This window comes from Phoca vitulina, unplaced genomic scaffold (genome assembly GCF_004348235.1).
Source record: "Phoca vitulina isolate PV1807 unplaced genomic scaffold, GSC_HSeal_1.0 scaffold18, whole genome shotgun sequence".
NCBI classification, from domain to species: domain Eukaryota; kingdom Metazoa; phylum Chordata; class Mammalia; order Carnivora; family Phocidae; genus Phoca; species Phoca vitulina.
In genome coordinates, this window is record NW_022589721.1 from 15,988,406 (window position 1) to 16,010,247 (window position 21,842).

The 21,842-nt window shown below is 38.7% G+C and overlaps 1 protein-coding gene across 1 annotated transcript in view; it reads left to right on the forward strand.

Moving 5' to 3' along the window:
* The window catches only part of COL14A1 (collagen type XIV alpha 1 chain), a 209,517-nt gene that overhangs the window by 42,792 nt on the left and 144,883 nt on the right, over nt 1–21,842 (forward strand). Inside the window, exons 6-9 of the mRNA XM_032415699.1 lie at nt 12,317–12,472; nt 13,302–13,421; nt 18,436–18,600; nt 21,411–21,572. Coding sequence (XP_032271590.1) covers nt 12,317–12,472; nt 13,302–13,421; nt 18,436–18,600; nt 21,411–21,572 — 603 coding nt within the window. The remainder of the gene's footprint in view (nt 1–12,316; nt 12,473–13,301; nt 13,422–18,435; nt 18,601–21,410; nt 21,573–21,842) is intronic.

The window sequence follows — 21,842 nt, forward strand, 5'->3', positions numbered from 1 at the left end:
TGATTACATAAAGACTATAAAATAAACAATATTATTAAAGTCATAGAAATATTCAGAACAAGAGAAGAGATTGGGAGACTATGAAAAAGAGAATATGTAGATTTGAGAAGGGATCAAATAGAACATAAAGAGTCCTGAGGAGCATAAATAGATAGCCACACCCTGAGTCCTTGTTGGGGAAAAGGTAGAATGTCAGATTCAAAGATAAGATTTCAAAAGACAAAATCAGAATGAGGAGGAATAGAAGGAGTGGTTGAAACCATTTCTAAATGACAGAGACCTAGCCATGTGCTGTTGTATGTTCTTCAGTTTTTTTGGTGTATTAAATAAAACCCCTGTTTTGAGGGATGCCTGGGTGGCTCAGTTGGTGAAACCTCTGACTCTTGATTTCAGCTCAGGTCATGATCTCAGGGTTATCAGATCGAGCCCCGTGTTGGGCTCTGCACTGGGTGTGGATCCTGCTTGAGATTCTCTCTCTCCCTCTGCCCCTCCCCCATTAAAAAACCCCACTGTTTTTAAAAAGTGATGTTAGGTAATTTTATTTATTAATTTATTAAGAAAAAGGTTGAGAAGTTCAAGTTCAGCTTGCTCGATAAACTGGTGACCTAAGGAAGAAAAAATTAATTAACTAAAAAAAAAGGTTGCGAAATCCCGATCTGTTACAGGTGTGTAACAGAAAAGCTGTGATGTAATTATCGTCCTGTTTCCCCTTACTTCTTCCCTCCAAGAATTCCATAACATTTCACAGAAGCACAGAGCAAGCAAAGAATAGTCTCTCAGGTATAAGGCATTAGACACATCGTAGGTCCCTGAGTCTGGGGAAACATGCTCAAAGGAGACATCAGAAGATGATATGAATTGCTTTCCAGCTTGAGGTTTAAGAGAATAAATAAAAACATTTTCATCAGAATACTTTTTCCTTCCCATACAGAACTTTCTTTTTTCCCCCCTTGTTTTCCTTATTACTTTGGGAGATCACTGTGGCTTGGAATACAGCACACAGGTTTTGTGGTCAAACATCTCTCGCAGTGAAATCTTCCCTCGCTTGCTACCTAGTCATGCAAACTTAGGCATACAGCAGCCCCCCTTATCTGCTGGGGATGCATTCCAAGACCCCCAGTGGGTGCCTGAAATCAACGGATGGTACCGAACGCTCTATATATGATGTTTTTCCCTATATGTGCATACCTATGATAAAATTTAATTTGTAAATTAGGAACAGTGAGAGATTAACAACAAGAACTACTAATAAAATAGAACAATTATAACAATACACTGTCATAAAACTTCCATCAATGTGGTCTCTCTTCCTCTCTCAAAATTACCTTAGAGTCCCGTACTCACCTTCTTCTCCTTGTGAAGATGTGAGATAATAAAATGCTGGCATGATGAGATGAAGTGAGGAGAATAACGTAGGCACTGTGACGAAGCATTAGGCCACTCTTGTCCTTCTGATGATACCTCAGGGGAGGATCACCTACTTCTAGACCGCGAGGACCACGGGATAAGGGAGGACCATGGGTAAGGGGGGACTACTGCATTAACCTCTCTAAGCCCTAGTTTCTTCATTGGCAAAAGCAGCATAATAGTCAAAATAAGCATGCAGGGATGTGAGGATGAATCGCTGGCCCATGGATGACAGGCCTGGGACATCTCAGGCACCTAAGGACTGTCAGTCTCCAACCCATTTTCCATTTCCTGTTTCCTTAATGTCTTCATTTCAAAGAGAAAATAACATACAGAATGCAACAGAGTGTCTTACATTATCAACAGCTATTTGTTGAATATTTGGATGTGGCTTGTTTTAGACTCAAGGAGAGAGGGTCACAATCCTGTGGAGAAGATTCAGAAAGACTGTGTTAACAGAAAGAAGTTTTTATCATAAAAAAGGCAGAAAGCTGATTTCTGGTTTTTTTTTCCTTGATGTGAAACATTACAGTTCATGTTTTCAGGAATTCAGAGAGACACAAAGCAGGATCAGTCATTCAGAAAATAATCATTGAACAACTGCAAAGTACGTTATACCTGTGTATATAAAATGACAGGATTTCCTGAGGGCAAGGGGATGAGATTCTCCTAGCAACAGACTTCCAGTTCTTTTAGTCCTCCTCTCCCCAACACTTGATAAGACATTGTAGAAGGATTTTGACACCTTGTCTGTGGACCTCCAACAAATTTTATCATTCTTAGCCTGTGATTTCTCTGGTAGTAAGAGATCATAGTTCTTCCTTAAATAAGGTTTTAAATGTCCTCATTTTTAAAACGATTTTATTTATTTATTTGATATAGAGAGCCATGAGCGAGAGTGAGAAAGAGCACGCACAAGCAGCAGGGGGTGGAGGGTGGGGGGGTGGAGGGAGAGGGAGGAGCAGACTCCCCTCTGAGCAGGGAGTCCAATGCGGGCTAGATCCCAGGACCCTGAGATCATGACCTGAGCCAAAGGCAGAGGCTTAACTGACTGAGCCCCCCAGGAGCCCCTCAAGTATCCTCATTTTTAAAAGAACTTGTAATGTATGGGGTTTTTTTAAATCAAATACCTTCAGCTGTGAGCCCCGCTATAGATTCTCCTGTAGGAATGCTTAGTCTTGTCTGATTGATACCTTCCTTCTTGTCTAAGAATTTTGTATTAAACATCTTATTTCTATACCTGCAGCCCTGACTGTTGGTGTCAGATTGAGTAGGTGTCTCAGCCTTAGAAATTGCAAAATGTCATAATCTGTTTGTTATGGATGAGTTGGAATTATAGAGATGATCGAGTGGTTGTGTTTTTCAGAAACTCACCTAGCAACCAAAGTGAACATATACCCAAATCACGTAGTACTATATACAGACATGAAAATAAATGTGAATGCAATACACTGGCTTCTGAAGTTGAGAAAGTTTTGTTTTTAAATAAAGATGTTCAAGTGAAATAGCCTCTCTTGAGTCTGTATTATCTTAGAAAAATCAGGAAATAACCAGATAATTATACAAATAAATTTTAGAGCAAACTCTGTACAAAAGTATTTTAAAAGGACCATATATTTTTCAAGGAAGTAAAATCTATTTTAGGTATTTTGCATAGAAGTAAGTAAGGTTTGGAGAGGATAGGTGGAAACAAATGGTGGGGGGCAGAATGGGGGATAAAAATTGAGTCAAAAGTCTTAGAGATGGGACCATTTTGGGGGGAGAAGAGAGCAATTTTATTAGGATGAAGGGTGAAATAAATAGGGACAGGTCAAGTGGACTTGAATTATGGAAAGCTTTGAAGAGTACCATGAATAGTTCAGGTTTAATTTGGTAGGTGGGGGAGGGAAGAAATAATCTTAGAATTTTGAATAGGAAGGTACTTAGAGAGCCATGTAGTTCCATCAGTTGAGAGGATGGTTGAGACCTCTCAGTCATGCCCTTGAGGGTTGACTTGCATCTGCTTTCATTGACAGAGATCTCACTGTTTCCCAAGGCAGAGATCTATGGAAATCTTGACTGTTACTTCTTCATTGAGTTGAGTTGAAATCTGTCTCCTTGTGGACATACAGAACCCTACTAATCTATCCTTTGTATGACAGTCCTTTAAATATTTGAAGACAGCTATAGTGTCTCCTCCTGGTCCCTTATAGCTGTTGAGCAGAGAAGAAATGTAACGAATGTGATATTTATGGGACTGTCAGTTACTGTTAAGATGCAGGGCTCTGAGTGACAGCTGAGATGTTCTTTTGGCTGTGGTTCGGGGATTGGGCTTCATATGCCTACAAGTTGTCATGGTATTATTCATCCCAGGTTGGATAGAGGGCAAGTGAGTATGACTTTGATTTCATGCTCTTTTTAATGGCTCCTTCCCTCCCTCTTTCTTTCTTCCTTCCCTCCCTCCCTCCCTTATTCCTCCCTTCCCTCTTCCCTTCCTTCCTTGCAAATACTCCTGTGAAGGGAGTTGCATAGGACAATAGCTAAGTGGTTCAGGCTTTGGCGTTAGTCCTGGATTTGAATTTCAGCTTTTCCACCTGCTCAGTGTGTGATGATGGGCAAGTTACTTAACCTTTCTAAGCTTCTAAACTTTCTTTTTCAGTGGAGTGAGAAAAACACCTACCTTGTAGGATTAATATCAGGCTTAAATGGAAAAGATACATGCAAAGCGTCTGGTGAAAGCAGTCACTAAATGGCAGGTCTTTTTATTATTGTAAAAAAAGGAAGCAAAGACAACTGTTTGCTGCAGTCAATAAATAAATAACTACATATATATATATATAAAACTATGTAACTATATAACTATATATCTATATCAATATCTATATATCTATCTCTATCAATAGATAGATAGAGATAGATAAAATAGAGAGATAGATGATAGATAGATAGATAGATAGATAGATAGATAGATAGATAGATAGATATAAAGAGATTTATTATAAGGAATTGGCTCACGTGATTATGGAGGCTAAGAAGTCCGCAGGTCTGCAGTCAGCAAGCTGGAGACACAGGAGAGCTGGTGGTGTAAGTTTTAGTCTGCAGACTGGCAGGCTCGAGGTCCAAGCAGAGCCAATGTTTCAGATCGAGTCCGCTGTTCCAGCTCAAGGCAGTTAGGCAGGAGCAGTTCCCTTTTCCTCAGTCTTTTGTTCTGTTTAGGTCTTAAGTCAATTGGATGAGGAATGTGCTTTACTCCATCTATAGATTCAAATGCTAATGTCATCCTGAAACAACCCTCACAGACACCCCCAGAATGACATTCAACCAAATGTCTGGGCACTTTGTGGACCAGTCAAGTTGATACATAAAATTAACCATTCTACTATATATCCTATTTCTAGAAAGTAAGAAGTCCTGCAAAAAAATAAAAACAGAATAAAGGAAGAGAGTGACGGAGGAGTGCTATTTTAGGTAGGGCAGTCATCTGTCAGGGATGCTCTGAAAGGTAAGACTAGACTAAATGAGTGCTAAGCTCACTCTGATTCATGTGAACGAACACAACTGAGATGAGCCAGAAGCTCCCCACCTGCTAGATGGACAACTTGTAACATTAATGTGACAGATAACTAGTGACCATCCGTGTTGTATTGAGGACATTTTCTATGGTGGTGGTACATGGTCTGATGAAAAAGGCACATTGGACCAAACCTTTAGAAGACTTGGCATCCAGTACTGACTGTGGAGTAACCACTGATACATTCACTTGTCTCTCTGAACCTCAATTTCTTTTCTAAAAAATGAGGACAGTAATGGTACCCCCAAGAACGTTGAAAGAACCAGAATGTGCCAATGTACTGAAAAGCCCTTTTTAGAACCATTGGTAAAATAGTGTTAACTCTTTTAAAAAAAATCTTCAGTGATGTAGCTGAAGCCAATCTTGGAAGTGAGCTTTTGGTTTGGAAATCTGCACTTAACCTCATGAGTGACTTAAGTGAAAAATTGTTCTGTGACCACAGTTTTCCTTCAGATGTCTTGGTTAATGAATGGCCTAGCTAGGTATTTTGCTAGTGGCATAGAAAAAATAATTTGAAGCCACTAAATGAATCTGACCAGTTGTGGTGAAAATCATTGTGAGATTTTCTGAGTGCATATTAAGATAATGTGAGTAAAAATAGTACATGCTCTCCTTTCATTCAGCTTCGCCTCCTGCATTGGATAAATAGCAAGGAAGACAGGCAAATCTGATACCTAAATATCTGTAATCCACTTTCCCAGTGTGGCAGTGCACCAGGGTGGGAGGAGAGACCAAGTTTAACTGAGCCGTCATGGTTTATTTTTCTAGTGCCTTGCTGGAGGTATGAATTATATGAAAAGAGGAATTCCTTTTTAACAACACAATTCAGTGTAGTCCACATTCATTGATGTGCTTCATGCCAAAAACTGAGCCGGACAAAGGAGATAAAAAGAGAAAATGCAAATTTCTTTTCTCTCAGTGAGTTCAGTCAAATCAGGGAGATAGAAATGGAAACAAATCATAATAGTCCAGTGTTATGAATATAGCAAACCATGTACAAATGCAGAGGCAGTAAAGAGGGGCAGATAATGAGTCCCATCTGAGGACTATTGGAAAAGCTATGGAGTTGTGAAGTGTGACCTGGGTTTTGAAGGATGAATAGGAGTTTGCCTGGCAGAAAAAGGCTGCTTCTGTCAATTCTCTCTTTTCTGTTTTCATTAAGTATGTTGGTGAACACTTTTATCCATGAATACATTGTAAATATTTCTATTTAAGCCATAATTAGGTCATTAATTTGAATGCTATTAGAACAAAAAGAATAACATGGTATAAAAGGAAGACTTTTAATTTGGTAATTTCATGTCATTCTCACCAAAGTAACACCTCCCCCTCCACACAAGTACTCTTTATATCATTATGTTTATTTTTATAAAGCATTTTTAAAAATCTGAACTTACATTGTTTTGCTAGAGTGTGTTTCTTCTTACTAAGAATTTAAGCAGCTGCAAGGCAAGAACTTTGTTGTGTTCCTGATTGCCCAGAACAGTGCCTGGCATATAGTAAATATTAAATACATAATAAATAAATAAATAAATAAATAAATAAATAAATAAATAACATCCAGAAAATTAGTCTCATAATATCAAATTGATAAACAAGTTTAGAGTAGACTGGTTTATACTAATTCAGGGTGGTTGTATTTTTTTTTTCATGATCCACTGAAAAGCTTTTATTAAAAACCCTGGGGCGGTAGGTGGTTGGGGAGGGTTCAGTTCTGTTGCTTGATTCTGGAGGAATTGGCCTGGAGCACAGCCCCTGTGGACAGGTAGGGGTGCTTGAATTAACTTGTATTTTCAACACAAAATTCTTTCAGGATGTCAGTAGCACAGTGAAATTGGTATAAAATGACTGTTAAAGAGATGCTTTTCACATGGGCTATTTAAGTACCAAGTGCATTACATTTGGAAGGGAAAAAGTTTTAGACAATTGGAAATGCTTGCAAATGGCATATACTAGCTCTGGCGGTCACAGCAGGGGCCAGTTCTGTGGGACACCACTTCATATGGAGACTTTTTCCTCTGCTTTCTAAATCTGTATGATGTAGAGTGCGTTACAGAAGTCTATATAGCCCATGGGGCGCATGAGTGGCTCAGTTGGTTAAGCCTTTGATTCTTGATTTCGGCTCAGGTCATGATCTCAGGGTCCTGAGATCGAGCCCCACATTGGGCTCCACGCTCAGCAGGGAGTCTGCTTGAAATTCCCTCTCCCTCTGCCTCTCCCCCCACTTGTGCTCTCTCTCTCAAGTAAATAAATAAAACCTTTTATTTTTTTTAAAGAAGTCTATACAGCCCTGTGGCTAAAAGCTTAGGTTTTTTTTTTTTTTAATTTTTATTTATTTTTTTAGAGAGAGAGAGAAAGCATAGAGGGGAGCGGCAGAAGGAGAGGGAGAGAGAGAGAATCTCAAGCAGACTCCCCGTTGAGCACAGAGCCTGACGTAGGGCTCAATCTCCCGAGACCATGAGATCATGACCTGAGCTGAAGCCAAGGGGTCAGTCCCTTAACGACTGAGCTACTCAGGAATCCCCCAAAGCTTAGATTTTAAAGACATGATACTGGGGTCCAAACCTCAGGTTTGCCACCTCTTCACTGTGTCACCCCTTGGGCAAACCACTCAGCCCGTGTGTATCATCCTTTTCGGCCAGAAGTGGGACCAATAAAAATGGTACCTGCGTCATAGAGCTGTTGTGAGGACTCAATCCATAGATGAGCATAGAGGGCTTAACGTTGAATGTCAAGATGTACGTAACTTTCAGAGAGGGAGATGTTGATTTCTCCTGGGCCTCCTTGTCCTGCTCCTGCAGAGGGTGGAGTATCTACTGCGAGCCGTTCCTTCTGATGTCATCTGTGACCTCAGTGTTACACTTGTGATCTAACCTGTAGATTGGGTGCTTTCCTTTGATTGCCATCAGCTACGTAGCTTTTTTTTTCTTTTTACACTCCCTGCATTTTCAGAATTGCATTTTAGAGAGAGTCCATGTTAAGCCAAGAACTGAATTAAAACACAGTTCAAGAGATCATTTTCCCTGCACCTTTGCTTTAACGTTAAATACAACATGGAGGGCCAAAGGGATTTATTTTATTATAATAATTAATTACAGAATACTGTTTTAACAATGAAAGGATATGTACCTATCCCATTTGTTTGTTTGTTTATATTTTACCAATAAACTGTTTATAACTTGATTTTAAGAATTCACAGTCCTATTTGACTGTTAGGCTGACTTGATAACTAGGATTTCATGGGTTTTTTTGGGGGGGTAGTTCTTTTTATTTAATCTTTTTATTTAAAGCCAATTTAATTAACATATACTGTATTATTAGTTTCAAAGGTAGAATTTAGTGATTCATCAGTTGCATATCATACCCAGTGCTCATTACATCAAGTGCCCTCCTTAATGCCCATCACTCAATTACCCCATTCCCCCAATCCACCTCCCCTCCAGCAACCCTCAGTTTGTTTCCTATAGTTAAGAGTCTCCGATGGTTTGCCTCCCTCTCTATTTTCATCTTATTTTATTTTTCCTCCCCTTCCCCTGTGTTAGTCTGTTTTGTTTCTTAAATTCCACGTATGGATGAAATTGTATAATGCTTGTCTTTCTCTGATTGATTTATTTTGCTCAGCATAATACCCTCTAGTTTCATCCACATCATTGCAAATGACAAGATTTCATTTTTTTGTTGGCTGAGTAGTATTCCATTGTATACATATACCACATCTTTTTTATCCATTCATCTGTGGATGGACACCTGGGCTCTTCCCATCGTTTGGCTCTTGTGGACATGTACCTGTCCCTTTTAAATGCATTTTAAAATGACATTTGGCTACAGAGTTTTACATGACATTTATCTGGGCTCCCAGGTGTGTCTGGTTTTCCACCATTTGATTCCTTAGCACATTTTAAGATGCTTAATATTTTTTTTTCTGACTGGTCTCTCTCCTGTGGAATGCTGACATGGATAACATATTTTCCAGGGGAAGGAGATAGCATTTGTCATCAGTGCTGAATCTGGGCTCTTATTTTTAATAAGATTTGAATATACGCAAAAGTTCTTATTTTTAAAAAAGATTTAATTTATTTATTTGAGAGAGAGACAGACATAGTGACAGAGAACAGGAGCAGGGAGCCCAATGTGGGACTCTGATCCCAGGACCCTGAGATCATGAACTGAGCCGAAGGCAGACACTGACTGAGCCACCCAGGCACCCTGAATATATTCAAAATCTAATAAAATTTGAATATATATTTTAAAAGATTCACTAGAGCAGCTGGAGTCATGTTTGAGATGTGTGATTATTGAACTTGAACCTGGCAACTTTAAAACTACCTCTTGCCCCAAGTGCTTGAACATTGGTCTGCCTCGGGCACAAACACACTGGGCAGGGTACGCCCGGCGCAAACTCTATACACAGTTCGTTCCGCCTACATTAAATCTTAGTGGAGTTGGACATGCTGCATTTGTGCCCGCTACAGTGGGAGATAGCCCTTAGTATCATGGTGCTTGGACAGATCTTAGAGCTAATAATCAGGGTTTAGGGCATTTAAAAAAAATACTGTTTCCACAGTTCCCAAGTGTGTGTGCACTAATCTTGAAGCAAAATCATACTTTGAAATGCAAAATCAGGGGCGCCTGGGTGGCTCAGCCGCTAAGCGTCTGCCTTCGGCTCAGGTCATGATCCCAGGGTCCTGGGATCGAGCCCCGTGTCCGGCTCCCTGCTTGGCAGGAAGCGTGCTTCTCCCTCTCCCACTCCCCCTGCTTGTGTTCCCTCTCTCGCTGTATCTCTCTCTGAGTCAAATAAATAAATAAAATCTTTTAAAGAAATGCAAAAGCAATGATAATATTTTGACTTCGGAAATCCAACAACATCTTAAAAACTGCATCTTTCTGCTGATATAACAGATACCGGTCTTTAGTTAGAAAACAGGGCATACAGAGGCCTTGATTTCAAATCAAGTATGTGGAATTGTACCTTGTCTTTAAGGTTTGGTGTTTAAATTGTATGATATAAACACTGAAATTATTTTTCTAGTCAATATTTTCTGCATTCCAGGTAGGATTATTTTTGATTAGTCACTTAATCTGTTATTTTTTAATGGTATAATAATCATTCAAACCCCTCTCTCCCCCAGAAAAGCTAAGACTTTGCCTACAACCCACATATCACCAGAGGGCTACTGCCACCCCAATTCCTTGGTCCTTCTCACCCAAGACAATCACTGTCTTGGACTCTTTTCTTCATCACCCAACAACACCCCCCCCCCCCACTCCTAAACATAGATCTACGGTGTCCATATATATTTTTAAGAAGGGAATATTTTTATATTAATTATTTTTACCTTTATAAAAAGATGTCATGCTAATAGCAATATTTTGGGATTCATATTTCCCTCCACCAAATATTGCTACCTACCAAATAGCGGTATGTAGCTAAGATTCATCCAGATTGCTGCATTTCAGTGTAGCTCACCTATTTTTGCTCTCACATAAAATAATCAGTTTTCCTAGTCCTCTTCGAAATAAGCAGGGAGAAATTGCTCCCTTTCTAAGAGCCTATCTACAATGCACTCAAATAATTTATTACAAAGTGAAACAGTACCCCCCAGTAGTTTTGGAAAAGAAAGAAAAGGACTCTCCATCTGAAGTAAGTTTCCCCATAAAAACTGAGAGAGAGAGATTCTTAAAGCTTCAAAAGACTTCAGTTTTCCCTGATTATTTCCAAAAACCAAATTAATTTTTATCCCATGACTTCTTGCAATAATTCTGTTTTAGAATACTTCAGTGTAGTGGCTTTGTATTTGATTAATATTAAAGAAGGAAGATTTGGTGCCCAAAAATGTAATATATAAACTTTGGATTTATTGAGCTGTACTGTTAGCTTCCATAATGAGTACCTGATTATTTCATTGGTAAGTACATTTTTTCCCTTCTGGTAAAAGGATCTAAGTATTCCATGCGTATTTATGTCTGGGGAAAAAAAAGATTTTTTTAGAATAAATGTGACCTGGTAGGTTCAGGGGCATCTATTGAATTGCCCAGTCCAACTGTAGTAGGTTGATTATTTTTGCCCTGGGGGAAGATATTCATAAACACTTCTGTGTTTTGGTTTTCATTACATAAACTGTATTGTATTTCCAATATTGTTTTATTGTTATTTTAATGTTAGAAAACAAATGAGATAGGGACTAGCTGGGCAATTTCAAGAAGTTGACATGGACACAAAGAAAACACTCGCACTCTATTCATGATCACCAGTCCTAATATGAACTTTGAGCAAAGTTAAGTAGCCCATTTGGAAACACAAACTAGAGTATGAAGCAATGCTACTAAACGTACTAACCATACTGCAAAACTCTAAAGGTTCTAATACACTAAGAATATTTTAGTGTCTTGGCTCTGGAGGACAGACACCTAGTCAAGCACAAACCCAGCCTTATCAGACAGTGTCTTCCTTTGTTGCAAAGATCATTCCGGCTGAGACTTTTTCTATGGGTAAAGCTTAGGGTAGTTTTACTCTGGCTTCTGGGCATCTTTTCTAGCTCCTTATTCTAAAACCTAATTGAGCCATTTAAAAAATCAATTACTAAATGATTTTTAGGGACAAAACCTTATTGTCACATGGATACAATATGCGTAAGAATTTAAATATGGGGAAACTCCCGGGCCCTTTTCCAATTTTCTTCTTCCACAAACCCTTCCTACTTTAGCAAAGATCTGTATATTTTTCTTTTCTTTTTTTTTAAATTTTTATTTACATTCAATTAGCCAACCTATAGTACATCATTGGTTTCGGATGTAGAGTCAGTAATTCATCAGTTGCATGTAACACCCAGTGCTCATCACATCACACTGTGTACCTTTCTTAGATTAAATGCACGGCTGTGATTTTTCCTGGGATTCAGGAAGCCCCTATTTCGTTTCTATCACTTCCGCCAACATAGGCTTATCAGAACAGGAGAGCCGCCTCTCTGCCTTCTGGCCATCGTCCCATCTCTGCTGACTCCCTCACACTGGTGGCTAAGACCTTTCCTGGAAAGAATCTACAGGCTAAAACCCAAAGCTGGATGATTTTTCGCAGACACTACTCTAAAATACACAGAAGGCTTGAGTTGCCAGAACGGTGTGAACCTGCCAGTGTTTTGCTAACTATTTCCAGAACACTCACTGCTGCTAGCTGTTACCATATTTTTTTCCTAGTAAGAATGCATTTAAGGGAAAGGTTGTAAAAACGCAGTTGCTTTAGTAGGAACTTTCTTGTATAATTAGCACTAAGTTATCGGAAAGATATAAAATAGAATCACTTTTTAAAAAAAAAATGATCGCAGCAGCGATATAGATCATTTTCTGGGTTGCGCTTTGCAGAAGTGAAGTTTTTCTGTGAAACTCCAGCCATTGCTGATATTGTGATCCTGGTTGATGGTTCATGGAGTATTGGAAGATTCAACTTCAGACTGGTTCGGCTTTTCTTGGAGAACCTGGTGACAGCCTTCAACGTGGACTCAGAAAAGACACGAATTGGTACATGTTCTGTTATTAGCGGAAGTCAGCTGTCAGTGTAAATATGCTGGGAAGCTTCATAAGAGATTTCAAAAACTTTAGAGAGCGGCTTTTAGAATTATAGGATCAGCTGTGGTGATATTTCTAGGAGCACAAGTTTGGATCAATAAATATCTTTTCCTACTAATTTACACTGAATGATGCTGTCATTCAATTAATTATTGAACACATTTTAATTTTCTAAAAAGTCAAAATCTTCTGTGCCTTAAAATAGTAACTTTTAAAGTTGCAACTGGTTTAAGAATTTTTCAGGTAGAAGTTTTCTTTTTATTTAAAAGAAACAGCTGAATCCAGTGGAATTTTGAACTAAGAAAATTGGAAATTGGAAATAGATTTAGAGTACAAAATAATCTTTGCCAAGTTAATTCCAGCTAAGATCAAAAAAAAGTTATAAATCTTTGAGCAGTATATCCCACTTTATCATATAGAGTCTCATAGTTTCACTTTTATATAGCCATTAAGGAAAATCATTCCTTTGAGGATAAAAATGAACCAGTAAATCTAGACCTTTTATTTACAAATATAATCAGATTTGTTTTTTAAATACCAAGTACCTAATTAGGTGCTACTTCTAAATGGCTAGAAAATATGTACTTTCCTCCTGCTCCAAGATATGTCCAAACTAATTCCTTAAATTGATGCCAAGAATTCTTTTTGAAAATACACAGTGAAGCAGAGAAAGAATTGTTATAAAGATCAGGCCCTTTATTACTCTGGTTTCAAAAACAGTGCACTACATCTTTGAGTAACCCATCATTTCTGGGTGGGCTGTCTCATCTTTTTTTACCAGGTCTTGCACAGTATAGCGGCGACCCCCGAATAGAATGGCACTTGAATGCCTTCAGCACAAAAGATGAGGTCATCGAAGCGGTCCGAAATCTACCCTATAAGGGAGGAAATACACTAACAGGTATGTTTCATTCAGTTTGTGTTTTTAGCAACGTATCTTGCCAAAGATTCATTTCATTTCTTCATTCTGCCACTTTGTAAGACTTGGCATAGTATTTTTAAACCAAACTAAAATCTGAAATTCTTAGATGGCTCTTTTCTCAAACTCAGCCTTAAGAACTAAAACCCAGATGTGCCATTCCTTTGGCTACCTGAATGTAATGTCCCCAGAAGGGCGTGGTTGGGCCAGAAGGAGATGGAGCAATGCCGAGGCTGACAGTCTTAGGGGGGCTGGCCGTCTTAGCTTTTGCCAGTTCATTTTCCTTCCTCTTTTCACTTGGGTTCTCCTCTAGCCACCCCATCATTTATTTTTTTTAATTAATTAATAATTTTTTTAAAAGATTATATTTATTTATTTTAGAGAGAGTGAGCTCAAGTCAGGGGAGGGGCAGAGAGAGATGCCAAGCAGACTCTGCACTGAGAGTGGAGCCTGACATGGGGCTTGATCCTGGGACCCTGAGATCATGACCTGAGCCGAAATTAAGAGTTGGACACTCATCAACAGAGCCATCCAGGCACCCCTAGCCACCCCATCTTTATTTATTTATTTATTTATTTATTTATTTTATTTGAGAGAGAGAGAATGAGAGAGAGAGCACATGAGAGGGGGGAGGGTCAGAGGGAGAAGCAGACTCCCTGCCGAGCAGGGAGCCCGATGCGGGACTCGATCCTGGGACTCCAGGATCATGACCTGAGCCGAAGGCAGTCGCTTAACCAACTGAGCCACCCAGGCGCCCGCCACCCCATCTTTAAATGGAAACAAATTTCTACCTTATTTATTTTCAAGGAAGGTATTTTCTTTGCCCTTATTCTGCAATCAGTAGTTATCATAAAAATATTTATGGGTCTTTGGCTCACCAGTATTTTTGGTAAACAAGGAATGTAAGAATATTTAGATTATAATTATTCCAACCACAAAGGGTTGTCACAGGTTTTAACCTTAGTACCTGCTCTTTACTTCTGTAAGTGCACAGTACAGATGCTCATTTTAAATAGTAGCGATGCTATCATTGACTTTTAAGTAAACCATTGAAATCTTGGTAATTGCTTTGCCACTTTGAGGCATAATCTTTTTGTTAATGCAACAAAAAACTTCATTAAACTCAAATCTTATAACAATATTGCAGCATTTCTTATCTTTTTCTGGATAAAAAGTGTTATGCTCAAAAGGCAGGAATTCGGTGATCATTTTGGATCTGCTTCCACTATCCCTAAAAAAAGAGACCGAGAGAATTTTTGGTCCTTTAGACCATCATAAACAAATTTTTGATAATATTTGGGACTGTTGCTTCTGTGTGGGTATTCTTGCTTCATCCTAAATTATAAAGGTTTACATTTTCTTGTACACAGATCTGTCAACATTGATTGGCCATGAATTTAATGTTCTTTGTAAATGCTAGTTTCTGAAATGATGGACTATTCAGTTATTCATATTACCTCTATTCTGATAGATTTTAGGTTTTCATCAGATCTGTCAAGAAAAAAAGGTCATTATAAAAATGAAGATGAAAATTCATATCTAATAAAAAAACTTTTTTAAATTTTATTTTATCATGTTATATAAGTCACCATACAATACATCATTAATTTTTGATGTAGTGATCCAAGATTCATTGTTTTTGTATAACACCCAGTGCTCCATGCAGTACATGCCCTCCTTAATACCCGTCACCGGGCTAACCCATCCCCCCCCCCACCCCTCCCCTCTAAATCCCTCAGTTTGTTTCTCAGAGTCCGTAGTCTCTCATGGTTCGTCTCCCCCTCTGATTTCCCCCGCCTTCATTTTTCTCTTCCTTCTCCTAATGTCCTCCATGCTATTCCTTATGTTCCACAAGTAAGGGAAACCATATGATAATTGACTTTCTCTGCTTGACTTATTTCACTTAGCATAATCTCCTCCAGTCCCATCCATGTTGATGTAAAAGTTGGGTATTCATCCTTTCTGATGGCTGGGTAATATTCCATTGTATATATGGACCACATCTTCTTTATCCATTCATCTGTTGAAGGGCATCTCGGCTCTTTCCACAGTTTGGCTATTGCGGACATTGCTGCTATGAACATTGGGGTGCATGTGGCCCTTCTTTTCACTACATCTGTGTCTTTGGGGTAAATACCCAGGAGTGCAATTGCTGGGTCATAGGGTAGCTCTGTTTTTAATTTTCTGAGGCACCTCCACACTGTTTTCTGAAGTGGCTGTACCAACTTAATTCCTACCAACAGCGTAAGAGGGTTCCCCTTTCTCCACAACCTCACCAACATTTTTGTTTCTTGCCTTGTCAATTTTTGCCATTCTAACTGGTGTAAGGTGGTATCTCAGTGTGGTTTTGATTTGAATTTCCCTGATGGCTAATGATGATGAACATTTTTTCATGTGTCTGTTAGCCATTTGTATGTCTTCTTTGGAGAAGTGTCTGTTCATGTCTTCTGCCCATTTTTTGACTTGATAATTTGGTTTTTGGGTGATGAGTTTGAGAAGTTCTTTATACATCTTTGATAACAGCCCTTTATCTGTAGTGTCATTTGCAAATATCTTCTCCCATTCTGTGGGTTGCCTCCTTGTTTTGTTGACTGTTTCCTTTGCTGTGCAGAAACTTTTTATCTTGATGAAGTCCCAAAAGTTCATTTTTGCTTTTGTTTCACTAGCCTTTGGAGATGTATTTTGAAAGAAGTTGCTGTGGCCGATGTCAAAGAGGTTACTGCCTATGTTCTTCTCTAGGATTTTGATGGATTCCTGTCTCACGTTGAGGTCTTTCATCCATTTTGAGTTTATCTTTGTGTGTGGTGTTAGAGAATGGTGGAGTTTCATTCTTCTGCATGTGGCTGTCTGATTTTCCCAGCACCATTTATTGAAGAGACTGTCTTTTTTCCATTGCATATTTTTTCCTGCTTTGTCGAAGATTATTTGACCATAGAGTTGAGGATCCATATGTGGGCTCTCTATTCTGTTCCATTGGTCTATATGTCTGTTTTTGTGCCAGGACCATGCTGTCTTGGTGATCACTGCTTTGTAATATAGCTTGAAATCGGCAATGTGATGCCCCCAGCTTTGTTTTTCTTTTTCAACATTTCCTTGGCAATTCGGGGTCTTTTCTGATTCCATACAAATTTTAGGATTGTTTGTTCCAGCACTTTGAAAAATGTCATTGGAATTTTGATCGGGATGGCACTGAAGGTATAGATTGCTCTGGGTAGCATAGACATTTTAACAATGTTTATTCTTCTGATCCATGAGCATGGAATGTTTTTCCATCTTTTTGTGTCTTCTTCGATTTCTTTCATGAGTGTTCTGTAGTTCCTAGAGTATAGATCCTTTACCTCTTTGGGTAGGTTTATTCTGAGGTATCTTACGGTTTTTGGTGCTATTGTAAATGGAATCGTTTCTCTAATTTCTCTTTCTATAGTTGCATTGTTAGTGTATAAGAAAGCAACTGATTTCTGTGCATTGATTTTGTATCCTGCCACATTACTGAATTGTTGTATGAGTTCTAGTAATTTGGGGGTGGAGCCTTTTGGGTTTTCCACATAAAGTATCATGTCATCTGCAAAAAGAGAGAGAGTTTGACTTCTTCTTTGGCAATTTGAATACATTTTATTTCTTTTTGTTGTCTGATTGCTATTGCTAGGACTTCTAGTACTATGTTGAATAATAGTGGTGAGAGTGGGCATCCTTGACATGTTCCTGATCTTAAGGGAAAGGCTCTCAGCTTTTCCCCATTGAGGATGATATTCACTGTGGGGTTTTCATAGATGGACTTTATGAACTTGAGAAATGTTCCTTCTATCCCTATACTCTGAAGAGTTTTAATCAGGAAAGGATGCTGTATTTTGTCAAATGCTTTTTCTGCATCAATTGAGAGGACCGTATGGTTCTTCTCTCTCCTCTTATTAACGTGTTCTATCACATTGATTGATTTGCGAATGTTGAACCACCCTTGCATCCCAGGGATAAATCCCACTTGGTCGTGGTGGATGATCCTTTTAATGTATTGTTGGATCCTATTAGCTAGGATTTTGGAATCCATATTCATCAGGGATATTGGTCTGAAATTTTCCTTTTTGATGGGGTCTTTGCCTGGTTTGGGGAATAAAGTAATGTTGGCCTCATAGAATGAGTCTGGAAGCTTTCTGTTTCTATCTTTTGAAACAGCTTCAGGAGAATAGGTATTATTTCTTCGTTGAATGTTTGGTAGAATTCCCCAGGGAATCCATCAGGCCCTGGACTCTTGTTTTTTGGGAGGATTTTGATCACTTCTTCAATCTCGTTACTGGTTATTGGCCTATTCAGGTTGTCAATTTCTTCCTGTTTCAGTCTTGGGAGTTTATAGGTTTCCAGGAAGGCATCCATTTCATCCAGGTTGCTCAGCTTATTGGCATATAGTTGTTGATAATAATTTCTAATAATTGTTTCTATTTCCTTGGTGTTAGTCGTGATCTCTCCCCTTTCATTCATAATTTTATTAATTTGGGTCCTTTCTCTTTTCTTTTGGGTAAGTCTGGGCAGTAGTTTATTGATCTTATTGATTCTTTCAAAGAACCAGCTTCTAGAGTCATTGATCTGATCTACTGTGTTTCTGGTTTCTAACTCATTGATCTCTGCTCTAATCTTTTTTTTTTTTTTTTTTTTTAGATTTTTGTTTGTTTGTTTGTTTTTAAAGATTTTATTTATTCATTTGAGACACAGAGATACAGAGAGAGAGAGCATGAGCAGGGAGAGAGGCAGAGGGAGAAGGAGAAGCAGGCTCCCTGCTGAGCCAGGAGCCCAATGTGGGGCTCGATCCCAGGACCCTGGAATCGTGACCTGAGCCGAAGGCAGATGCTTAACCATCTGAGCCACCCAGGCACCCCTCTAATCTTAATTAATAAAAAAAATTTAGGTCAATAAGTTACTCATATTTTGGTTTAATTTTGCAGAATTGGAAGACTTTTTATTAGAGGTGATTGGTTTGTGTTTATTTTTTCTTGTTTTCTCCCAGGTCTTGCTTTGAACTACATTTTTGAAAATAGCTTTAAACCAGAAGCAGGAGCAAGGACTGGAGTGTCCAAAATTGGCATTTTAATCACAGATGGAAAGTCCCAAGATGATATTATTCCACCATCTAGAAACCTCCGTGAATCTGGTGTAGAACTCTTCGCCATAGGTATGTGTTATCATGGTCCTATTTCAGTAATGGGCACAGACACACAACCACTTAAAACAATTTGTAATTGTACATGCAAAGGGCACTTCATTGAAAGCCAGGAGACCTGGACTGTTTCTAGTCCTGACTCTAGTTGTAGCCAGTCTTGTGACCTGAGCCCAACTTCATTACATTTAAGATGGAAGTGGTGGTAACTTTCATATACCCTATAGTGTGAGGATCTCTGGATGAGATGCCATCCATAAAATGTGAAAAGCGTAAAGTAGCATGCAAAGATTAGGTACATGCTTGTTAGCTTTTAATTAGTGAAGACTTTCTCTCTCTCTCTCTTTTTTTTTGTAAAGATGTATTTATTTATTTGAGAGAGAGAGAGAGAGGAGAGAGGGGGGAGGGGCAGAGGGAGAGGGAGAGAGAATCTCAGACTCTCCGCTGAGCACAGAGTCCGACTTGGGGCTTGATCTCGCAACCCTGAGATCATGACCCTGAGATCATGACCTGAGCTGAAACCAAGAGTCGGATGCATAACCACTGAGCCACCCAGGCACCAGGACTTTCTCTTTAGTATCACTTTATAGCAATCTCTTCTCCGGTAGTATAGGGAGAAACCAGTTCATTGTTTCCAAGGAATTCAGGTCCTGCAACTATTTAGAAAACCTAAAGTTCTAGATATGCAGTATTATTTCTTTGAGATGAACTCTTTATAAGGTACTGTTCTTGTGGAAAAGGATACATGTGGCACACATTCCAAATAACTGCAAAACATTTAGATGATGCAACTTTGCTCTCGATTAAAATATTTACAGTTTCTTTGGCAGCAGGAAAGTCTTTTACTTAGTAGAGACCAACCAAAACAAAACAGAACAAAACAAAGCAAAATCCCCAAACAAGAAACAAGTCATCTGACCCCTTCCTAGATTTTCTACTGGAAATGTGGTTTATAGAGTGTTCCATTCAAGAAGTTTGTGCTTACATGCTCTGTGCCAGGCATTGTGGTGGGTGCTGGGCCACAGAGATAAGGAAGGCAAAATCCTTGCAGAACAAATTCCTTCCAAGTCCTGATGACCTTTTCTTCTCTTTTCCAAGCTGTTTGCAACAAACTATTTAGTTTGGAAAGGTAAGAGAGAGATAGTAGAGATTTGGGGCTATCTTCCTTAAAATATACTTTCTGTTGTTTTTATTGGAGTTAGAGGGTTTTTTTTCATAGAATATTCTTATATATGAATACAAACTTGCTGGTTTTACTTAAAAGCCATCAAAAGCATTATTGATATTAAGTTCATTGTCTCTTCATGTACTCGGTGCTTTTTGTTCCTGTGGACACAGATCCAACTGTACATTTTAGAAGCTTTTGTTGAAGTCTATCAGGCAAGAAACATCAGAGAAATTTATCTAATTTTTATTTTTTATTTTACCATCCTTTTGTCCAAGAGAGGAAATCTTTTTATACAATAAACTAATGGGATTAATATATGTGTTTAATTTCCATTCTGTGGTCTTGTTCATAATGAATGGGTAAGTTTTTAAACAAAACTTTAAGTGAACTCACAGATGTAATTTGGACTTTTTCTCTGGAAATTACCTGGAAATCATTAGTATTTATTATCTTATAATCCCCTAAAGCACATAGTTCAGAGACAACTAACACTGTGTCACTCAATATGTCAAGGGTAGAAGATAAATCAAATGGCACAGCCAGGCATATGAGAAGTCATTCATGTTGCCCTAGGTAATCTCTCTTCCCTGCTTCCACAGCACCTTTAAAAAAAAAATACCTTTAGGTGATTGCAATGATGGATTTATAAAGAAAGGCTCCTTGTTTGCTGAAGCCTGGGGAAGAGAAATCTACCTCCGCACCCATAAAACCCAACTCTGTGCCTTCCTTTTCTATTTATAGTTTCACTTACTCATTTTAATTTGCGATCTTCTGAGAGGTGGCATGATATAGTGGTTAAGAGCATATGACTTTAGATCTAGACTACTTGGTGGGAATCCCAGCTGTACACTCACTGGTGTGTTTCCTTGAGCAAGTTAATTAACGTTTCTGTGCAACACCTTACAATGAGAGCAACAATAGTACCAAATTCCTAGGGTTGATTGTGGGGATTAAATGTGTTCATATACATAAAGCACCGCAGTTCCTGGGGCATAGCATGTACACTTTAAGTGTTAGCATCCACTGCTAAGATAGATGGGGAAAGTTGCATGGGAGCTGAGGATTTTCTGTCTCCCTCTGTTCCCTGCTGCATTCCAAACACCCAGCATTGTGCTTGACTTGTAGCAATGGAATTCCACAAAGATTGTGGGAAAAGCAGAACTTCCCTATTTGCATTAGCAAAATTGCAGTGGTTACTAGTCAACCAGTTGTACTTGAATATGTTAAAATTTTTTTCCCAAGCTGTCTCTTAATGCTATATAATAACACTATAAATAGTAATAACAATACTTCTATATATATAATTTTTATTCTAACAGTAGCTCTTAATTTAAGTAAACTTATTTTCTAGAAATTGAAACCTAAGGTATTGATAGTTTAGAAGGCTGGTTTAATTACTATTGCTTCTGCACTCTTCATGCAAGACAGACATTATTATCTTCCTGTTAAGATACACCGAACAAAATTAGGATGTAATCATTTAAAAATGATGCTGAAGGTGATTTTTACAAAACAATCTAACATGAGATGCACCTCTTTAAAGTAGCAGATGCTTCGATTGCAGGGGGGTTACAATGGGCTCAGGACAGGCTCACGGAGGTTGGTTTTTCAAATGGGGCACGAATGTCATGACCCTCCCTCTTGTCCTCAATGCAAGGGGTGAAAAACGCAGATGAGAACGAACTACAGGAGATCGCCTCTGAACCAGACAGCACTCATGTCTACAATGTTGCCGAATTTGACCTGATGCACACAGTTGTGGAGAGCCTGACGAGGACTGTCTGCTCCCGGGTGGAAGAACAGGACAGGGAGATCAAAGGTAAAGCGAGCAACAGAAGGCAGTCATTCTGTTCATGTGGATATTACTCTGCCCAAATGTCTATTGTGGATTATGAAAATTCTTATCATTTTTCATGTTGACTTTCTAAATAGAGCCCTTTATTCCCCTAAGACGTGAGTCATGAGAGTAGAAAGGGAATATACTGACAGCCCACTGAGGGAGGAATAGTTTAACCACTAGATCATTTTCTCCATGGTGTTGCATTTGGACCATCATGAGTGTTTGTTTTTAACTAAACTTTGGATTTTG